Source organism: Amblyomma mixtum, chromosome 7 (genome assembly GCF_055824585.1).
Source record: "Amblyomma mixtum isolate Tamu chromosome 7, ASM5582458v1, whole genome shotgun sequence".
Classification (NCBI taxonomy): Eukaryota; Metazoa; Arthropoda; class Arachnida; order Ixodida; family Ixodidae; genus Amblyomma; species Amblyomma mixtum.
The window spans coordinates 20,911,228-20,920,320 of record NC_143018.1 but is presented as its reverse complement, the minus strand read 5'-3'; the positions used below and the strand labels follow the sequence as shown (position 1 = coordinate 20,920,320).

General features: G+C 51.5%; 2 protein-coding genes across 2 annotated transcripts; one reads left to right on the top strand and one right to left on the bottom strand.

Moving 5' to 3' along the window:
- Positions 1-3: 3 nt before the first annotated feature.
- Positions 4-3,757, bottom strand: LOC149335186 (uncharacterized). The gene is made up of 3 exons (XM_089553763.1): positions 3,515-3,757; positions 1,602-1,823; positions 4-220 (listed from the first exon to the last, which is right to left on the bottom strand). The coding sequence occupies exons 1-3, from the start codon at positions 3,734-3,736 to the stop codon at positions 32-34; spliced, it is 633 nt and encodes a 210-aa protein (XP_089409889.1). The 5' UTR covers positions 3,737-3,757; the 3' UTR covers positions 4-31.
- Positions 3,758-4,512: 755 nt separating this feature from the next.
- Positions 4,513-7,656, top strand: LOC149335185 (uncharacterized). The gene is made up of 3 exons (XM_089553893.1): positions 4,513-4,801; positions 6,295-6,455; positions 7,159-7,656. Exons 1-3 carry the CDS (start codon positions 4,513-4,515, stop codon positions 7,579-7,581), a joined length of 873 nt encoding a protein of 290 aa, XP_089410019.1. The 3' UTR covers positions 7,582-7,656.
- The last annotated feature ends 1,437 nt before the right edge of the window (positions 7,657-9,093 follow it).

Sequence of the window (9,093 nt, the reverse complement as noted above, 5' to 3'; positions counted from 1 at the left end):
CCCCTCTTGGGTCGTCTACTCGAGGGGGGCGTCACTGCCCAGCCGCCTGTAGCAGGTGCGCTTGCTCGTGTGCCGCAGGCTGTGGCGGCGCAGGGGCCGTCAGGAGGCGGCCCGCGTGGCTGGCGACTATGTAGGTACAGTACGTGGTGAAGAGGACCACTAGCACAGCCAGCAGGGACACGATGACGTACACGTTCACCTCGGACACCAGCCCCGACGCCTGCATCCGAAGGTGGCGGCCGCCGCAGGGCAGAGCTACGAATTTACTCGTGGTCGCGTGTGCGAAGCGCATCCTTTACCATAGAACCCTGCTCATTGACATGTCGCCTGTGGCAGTAATAGTGGCTAAAGTGGCTAGCATCGCGAGGTCACAGCAGCCGCCATGTCTGCGAACCGGTAGCACGGGGAGTCCGCCACCTACTGCAACCTGCGCCATGGAAGCTACCTGTGAACGTGGCTGAGGTTTCCGGCGAGCCGATGAGAGCCCCTCGCGACTGATGTCACGCGAGCCTCATGACGGCTTTCACAAGAGACCGGCACAGGACATAGTCTTCAGACAAGGGAGAGGAAATTTTTATAAATTATTTGTAAATTATCGGCTCGCTCTTTAGGACTTTTATGCGGCACGAACGCTTAACAGCCTTTACGTAATGCACGCGTTTTGTAGCCACCTTCGGAACCGTTGCAGGGGACCTTTAAGGCGCAGAAGCCCGTACAAAAATTGGCCGAGGTTCAACGCAGCTGAACCTAGTAGACGAGCGAAAGCAAAGCCGGTGGTATTTATAGCAAATGGTGTGACGTCATTCTACGTAATACGGCGAAGTGATCGGCGTGGCGGTGGCGCAGCTCGGCTCCAGCTGTGGCTAGTCACGTGGTGTGACGCCTGACTCAAGGTTAAACGGCAATGTCCATGACCTTGAAAGTTGCGTTCGGAGGGGAGCTTTCGCTCCAAGATACGAAGAAAGGGGCTGCGTTAAAGGCCAAGTGCCGTTAGCTAGGAAACTCCTCTTGGTTCTAAAATTTTCTTTATAAGTAAGACAAGTGCCAAGCCGGGGCGAGGTCAAACGCCACCTAGACTTGCAGGCCTACGCATACCATGGCGTGAATTCGCGCTAGTGAGAAGTGAGATGGACCTGAGTGGCTGCCTTTCACAGATAGGCTCGAGCCGGCTGAATCCTCCCCATTCAACCCAACAATGAGTATAATCTCGCAGTGCGGAGGCCTCCTCTAGGTGGTCTTGGCCAGAGACAGATAAGGTGCCTTTATGGACCAGCTGGGCGTCAGGCACCCCAGACTGAGGCGATGCATTTCATTTATCCCGTCTTTCACTCCCTCCTCATCCTTACCCTTACGGCGCTGCTGGAGTCCACCAACAACTTCACACAACCTCCTCACCCCGAAGCTGCGTTCAGTCACGTATCTGGACCACGTGGTGGTCCATTTTAAAACCTCAGGTGGTCGAAATTATTCCGAAACCCTCTACTATGGCGCCTGTTTCTCTCCTTCCACTCCCACCTTCAATCTCCTCACGGCGCGGTTGACGTGTCCATCGAGAAGTGAGGCAGTTACTGCGCCGTTTCTTTTCTTCAAAATCCAGTTACCTGGACCACGTGGACGTTGGCGTGTCCAAACTGCGACCTTCGCGCGCCGGCCCCTTCGACGCGTGCAAGGAAGTCGTTCATGCGTTCGGCGTTGTGTCGCGCTATGGCGGCGCGCATGACTGTGTTGCCGGCCGCCATCTTGTACGTGCTGAGCTGCATCTGGGCGTAGTGGCGCACCAGTCGCCAGGGCAGCGAGAAGTCATCCAGGCTGTACGTCGCGCCCTGCGTGTGTACCACGTAGTAGGGGGTGAATTCGGAGCTCCTGTTATATATATTCGTTTCAAAATGCGCCTCGGAGGTGTCGGGTCTGGTGTATTGTGAAGGAAGAGGTGAAATATCAGTAATTTTTTTTTAATAATCGCATTGTACTGCGGGGGTTAGAGTACAGCATGGCTTCTGTGGTAAAGAGAAACCATGGCCAGCTGTTCGGCGAGGGCCGCCGGCGCCAATCACACCCGTCAGTGGCGAGGGGGGGGGGGGGGGGCGGCGATGGTGGTGATAAAAGATAACGGAGTTGGAAAGCTATCACTCTCCCACAAGATCAAACTTCAGCTCCCGCGGTTGATTCACGGGGCAGAAATTGGGAGGCAGTCAGAGGTAGTCAGACTCGCCTTTGGATAAGGGCGGTGACCTCTTACAGGCATGTGATCTGTTAATTTCCTTATCTCGTTCAGGTGCGGTTTTACAGGCAACTTTTAGAGTGTGGTCCCCTATGCTGCGCGCGTTTCGTGAAATTTACTCCCAGGAGAGAGAGGGGTCAATGAGTTTCTGCCACAGGAAATAAATCGCTCGGGACCAAGATGTGGGATGGGACTTGAATCCGCCCCCGATCTCCTCAGGTCATTTAGTGCAATTGTGATTCTCTTCCAGGACATCTCCTAGCCTCATTTAACTATGTCTCCTTTCTGCAAAGTAACTAAACCTTGGCTGATTTAAAGGAACCCTGAAATTATTTTGATGACCAAATTCTAATGAAATAGATCTGTAGAGATGGCCTTTGTGAGTACTTGAGCAATGTTTCAATGCTCTGTGTGGACCTATATGATTTATAATTAACAAATTGTTGCTGGCAACTATCAGAGCGACATCTCACCGCACGCTAGCCGCCCCTTCCCTGCTGACATAGCGTGGGGAATCTGGGCAAGCCTTCTCATTGGGCGTGCCCATGTGACGTAGGCGGGATGGGGCGCACGGGGTGTGGTACCCACCTGTAATTTTTTTTTCTGGCGTGTCGGCGTCTTTGAGTTGAGCTAGCTCAAAAAAAAAAAAATGTGCGATCCAGCGAAGAGTGGTGGAATATCGATCGCTCATGCGCTTTTCTTAATTTCAGTAAATGCCATTTCAAGGTCGCATGTCCTCTATGGCTTATGACCGAACCCAAGTTCAGGTGCCGGAAGTCCATGCTAAAGTCGGCTTTAAAAAGTTTCAAGCCTCACTCAGTCGAATGCAACTCAAGAACAAAGCGGCAAATGCCTTTCAAAGGAAGCCTTCCAACCAATGACACCGACCTGGAAGTATGTTCCAGCCTAGATGGTCAACGATCACCGTCACGTGTGGTCGACATGGCATCGACCTATTTCATGAAGTTGCAGTCAAGCTTGTGCACCTGCTAGTTAACAGGTACCTACGTGAAAGGCTGTTGATCGTGACGTCATAACAATAGGCCGATGCCATTGGTGAGAGGGCCTCCTTTGATGGCTATGTGTCCCTTCGGTCAGTTAGGGAGTGGGCAACGAATTTGGTAAATCGGTAGAAAATTAAGCTGATCATGACGTCATAACAATAGGCCGATGCCATTGCTGAGAGGGCCTCCTTTGATGGCAATATGTCTCTTTGGTCAGTTAGGGTTTGGGCAACGGATCTGCCCTTTTTTACACGACGCCACGCGGTGATGGGTGGGCGTGCTCTCTCACCGCAAGGGTGACGCCGTTCTTGGAGAGCACCGGGTACTCGAGCTGGAAGTCCGGCCCGGCGTACGACAAGCGCGGCGGCTGTGACACTTTCAGCAGACGTCCCAGCTCGTCGGCTATGCGGGCGTCGTCGTACCTTCTACCCTGGGCAGCGGCACCGAGCGACAGTCGAACCCAAAGGCAGAGGCAGCTGCAGAGCAACGCGGCCCCTGGGACCTGCTTCATGGCCGCGCCCGGCAGGCTTGGTCTTTGGCTACATATCGTCTTTAGTTGCTGTCTTCTCAGGTTGTCGGCTCACACCCACGTATAAGCTTGAGCTCGTGTTAACCTTTGTAAGGTTCCAGGACCGGATCGTGTAAAAATAGCGCTAGACAATAAATCACATAATTTAAAGTAAGAATTGAAGCTCCTGAAATAGGGGCGAGCATTGGGACAGGACTCTGAGCACCTGGAAAGAAACTGAAGTATAAGGATTAATATACATCAATAAAAAATGGGAATGGACCACAAAAAAGCAGCCATCCTCGATGTATTTCAACACAGGATGTATTCAATATGGCTCTGACACGTGCGTCATCTACATATGGCTGCTACCAATGTAGTCACCTCTGGATTTCTTTTTCAAGCTTCTCGAATTTTCTTTCTTTTTTGTCACTACAAAAATACTCTAACTGTCCTTGTGTACGACAGGAAGCTCTTGCCGATTTTGTTTGTCGGTACGGGCAATTAGAGCTGAAATTACGGCGATATGTATATCAAATGCCAGTACTACGTTGACGGTGCCTTGGTCTGCTAGCCTCCAAAATCTGGACATACGAGATGTCAGGGTTGCGACCCAGCGTTCCACGCCTAGCGAGGCCAAAAAGCACTGCCGCCGTAGCACCACCATAACAGGACACTGGCCATCCACTTCGTTTAGACTATGAGAGACAGGGCGGGGCAATTGCCTACATGATCAATGTAAGGCTAATCCCAGCTACACCCAGCTCAACACCACCACCATGGGGGCCCGCGGGCGCGCAGTCACGGGGCGGTTACCCCCGCTGCTTGCCACGGTACTCCTCGCGGTGGTGGCGGCAGCCCGGACCGTGAGGGCGGATCTCTTAGACAGCCTGTGTGCGATACTAGGAGATCCGGATCTGTGTCGGGACGGTGGCAGGGTCAGGCGGCATGACTGGGAAGCGACCACCACGTGGGGGCCCTTCCAGGAGATCGTCAGCACGTCGTCCCGGCAGGACCGCGCGGTCGCCCACGACATGCCCTGGAAGCCCGGAAGGGTCGTCTTCAAGGGTATGCGCAACGCCTTCTTTCTCGCACGATCGCGAAAGCGACAAATTGTAACGGTCTGCGTTTCCATCGCAAGTGCTGCACAAATGTACAGATAAACATTTATTTGACCGCTCGAAACCGTTAGCCGCTTTCCACAGGGTTTCAGTAAAGGGCGGGTCCCCCGTTGCTGTATGGGCGTGTTGACGCCAGCGCAACGCTCCTCCTCTTCTGCTGTGTTATCGGAGAGATCACGTGTTTCTGTGCTGGCGACAATGGAGGAAGGAAAAGTTTGCGTGGAGCGCGAAGGAAGACAAACTCGGCAGGGAGCGCCACGTGAGAGTCGTGAAGCCTAATGATGAAAAATAAAAGGTATAAAGTCGGCCCCCGCTTTACAGCCTTTGGCGCGTTTTATTAAGCAGGGCAGCCGGGTCTCAGCCATCACATGGGGCCGACATTGGCGTGGATAGTAGAAAGGGAACGGCTTCAATTGGGCTTGACTTGCGGGTCGACACAGCTGCCGCATCACAACGTGCGCTTCCTTTTGATTCGCAGGGGCGTAGCCAGATATATATTTTTCAGGAGGTGCTATACCCCCTCCCCCCCCCCCCCCCCCCCCCTAAAAAAAAAGGTAAGAAAGAGAGCCTGCGCCCAAGCAATATCTTCGTCAATGTACGTTGGTTGTTTAGTTCACTGCAAAATCTATACAAAAATGTGAGTGCATGCAGGACTTCGAGGACTTGATTCGTAAGGAACATTTCTCACATTCAAAAAAGAAACACTCGTACGGAGAATTACGGCTATTTACACTATTTTCGCATAATATACAATACAAAAGCTTCTGCTCTAGATCAAATTTGGCAACTGCGAACGAAGGCCATTTGTCAAAACTTCTACCCCATGCATGTGAACCTGCGCCAGGCTGCAGAGGCGCTTTAAAAAAGGCTTTTTATTTTCGCGATAATTTATGATAATTTAAGAACAGTGCAAAGGATGAAAAATTTGGCTGACGTGAAAAGGTGTGTTCAGTTGCGTGAACTGTGCGTATACAATTAAAAGGAGTGCGATACGTCGTGTGATGGCGGAGAAGAGTGACTCTCTTTCTGCAATAACTTCCGCTTCCTATCATAGAGCCGCGACAATTTACGTCAATCGTTTCCAGAATAAACCAACACTTAGTTTCGTTTTTACGATGCGGTATGTAAATTGCATGGGCGAAAAAAAGGCCGAAAGGATTGGTGGGGGGAGGGGGGGGGGCAGCGCTCAGAAAATTTGAGGGGGTTGGGGGGGGGATGTTCTGGCACCGAACCGAATCGCCAGCTCTTGTTCCCTTCCGAGACTATAGAACATTTCTTTAGTTTTAAAAATATAAATTTTTTGACCCATCATTCCACTCTACCTGTCTGAGTCGTTGATAATGCTTTGCAATTCAACCCTTGAGTGACTTATCAAGGCAATGCCATTTTCTGTTTTCGACGGGCTTGCCTGCTAGACGCATGAACGCGCGCCGCTTCCAGGTAGGACCAAGACACGGCCCGGCGCAACGCCCGGTACCAACTGGTCGCTGCCCGCGCCGGAACCCCGACCGCCGCTGGAGATAGACTTCGACAACGTCACCTATGCCGTGGACGACCCGATCCTGCCCTGGACGATCCTCGAGTACTTCGCGAATCTCCAGGTACGCACGCTCCGGAAGAACCATGGAAGCGTTCGCACATTTGGTACAGACGTATGCCAAATGTTTCAACACAGGTTGAAATTCTCACCAAAACCTTTCTTAGCCGAAATTAATCCATGCACTCATCTCTGTAATACCTGAGCAGAATGGTCGCTGTGCTTTTAAGCTCGAAACCCTCCTGTTATATTTCAACCTGCAAGCGCTGATGGTATGTGTGGGGACAATTGTTTACAGCCACATAAAAAAAAAAATGCTAACCCTTGTTTGCTCAGCTACACACATGGTCCTCTTCAGTAGGCAAGGGTGAAACGTACTCAGTATTGAAGCCTTCTTATCATATTTGTTGTGATTATATTATTGAAATGGACCTATTCAAATGATTGCTGAAATGCACATGCTCTAATTCCTGCGCACAGATCGCTGGATTGCATGTTAACACGATTTTGGCATAAATGTCGAGAGACATATGCTTCCTAAACCAGTATGCAAATCGAAAAATTGGCTTGAGGAGTACGTACGTCTAGAGAGTCAACTGTGAGACGTATTCAAGACATCAACTTAAGTTCTTATAGGATAGCAACAGCCACGTCAAGTACGGTCAAGGTGACTCAAGCTGTCTTGCAGCTGAATGTGGTTTCCTGGGGCACTGTTCTTCGCCTTCGTACGCGCCTGTATCTCATTCGCGGGCCCTGCGCGGCCGCAGGTGGAGGTGTCGTACGTGGAGAACGTGGAGAAGCGTAAGGCCTACTCCGGCTACCTGTTCCGCAAGATGAACGTCTACCTCTCGGTGGTCGGAGCCGACGCGACCATCAAGCTAGCTCCGCGAGGATACTTTTCGCCGGAGTTCTTCGTCAAACTCGTCAACCGCCTCTCCGTGTTCCTGGTGCTTGTCATGGCGGTTATGCTGGCCTGGTTCGTCGGCTTCCTGGTCTACTGGTACTACAGGGCCCAATGGGAGACACCACCGCCATCTGGCGCCGCCGGTGGCTGCGGCCTCGCCGACAGCGGGAACGCACGATCAGTCCCGGGCCGCGGTCGACGTCGGTCAGCCGTCAGGCCAGCAGGCTGCTGCGGCAAAGTGCGGTCCCGTTCGTGTGACGACGGTTGTTACGGATTCGACTCGTAGGCGTATGAGGTGCCTGCCTTTATTCCTCTCGAAAGAACAAGGAATACCGACTAGCGCCATCTGCTGTCATTGAGTGGCGTATGACTGCTCACTGCATTTCGCCTTTGATGACTACGCTTTACGAGAAGTTCTTTGGATTTAAGCTGGCTTAGAAATTTCTCGTTTCTTTGAGGTCCTGGTTTGTCTGCGCAATGCGTCGTGTGCATTAACTGGTTCCAGTAAATACATATTTTTACAGAGCTGCATTTTTAGAGTTGTCTTCGCATTCTAGGTGGCATACGAATAGGGGAACAAAACTGAGTGCAGCTTACGCTTTGCAAGAAATGGAAAGTTTCCAAGGGAAGAAGCAACTCTTCTTCGCACCAGAACAAACACTATATGGTCAGTGTCATTGCTGTTTCCGTAAAGGTTATCGCAAAGCTTACGAATTGTTACATAACTTGGCTGATATTTTCAGAGTTGCTGCACGTTAAATATAATAACTCGCCAAGCTGAAGGAAGGAAGGGGGCGAGGCAGAAATTCAGCTCCCCCCCCCCCCCCCCCCCCCCCTCCCAGCCCCCTCATAAGAGGAATAGTTTTTTTTCCAGGAAACTCCTGTTGCACACCACTGCGCCTTTGTTAGCTCGCGGGACATCGGGCGCAACCAGTCAACTTGGACTGCATGACATAAGAGCCTACACGGTGAATTACCAATATTGTCGAGACGTTCGTCGTATATACGTCTATTCGAAGAGATTCTCGTCCGTGAGAGACGGGTGTATTGCAGAAGAAGGTAACTTCCACCTCACAAACTCCTAAATAGGGTACAGGCTGTGACAAGAGGCTCATATATACGCGAACTTACGCATACTGAACAAAATGCACCCAATAATATACGAGGACGCATGTCAATGGCGTCAAGCTAGACCCACACTATACCGCATCACATGGGAATGTCGGCAAATGGATGCAGTACCCGGAATAAGAAACCTGGGAGATGTTATCCACCGACCGCTGTGAGATCCGGTACGGTCTAATACAGCGAGCTCGAAGGACAGTAGAAGCCAGCGGTGTCCTGGACTATGGGCTACCGACCATTGGAAAAGGTGTAAGAAGTCAGCGGAACAGATCCAGGAGAGATCAACGGAGACGAAGCCACAAGGGCCCACCAACATCAGAAACTTAGAGCCAAATAAAGTTTTTCATTCATTCATTCTCATTCCCGCAGTATTTAAAATGTCTCTGGGTTAAAGCCTAACCCTCAAAGGCTTCTGTATGCTAACGCATAAAACTCTCGCACACGGTCGGCGATCTACCAATGGCAGCGATTTGGCAAGTTCGAATGCTAGTCACGTGGTACGTCTTGCTGGCCCAACTGTGCCTTGCCTGCCAATCGACTTTCCGCCTTCTGCGCTGGTGCCACGTTCAGGCAGCGTGCACATAGCACGCAGTACTTGCTGTACGCGTTTGCACTGCGCTAGCTTCGTCTCTGTATAAATTTTGTCGAGCAAGAGGAAAGACCCTCTGGGGGT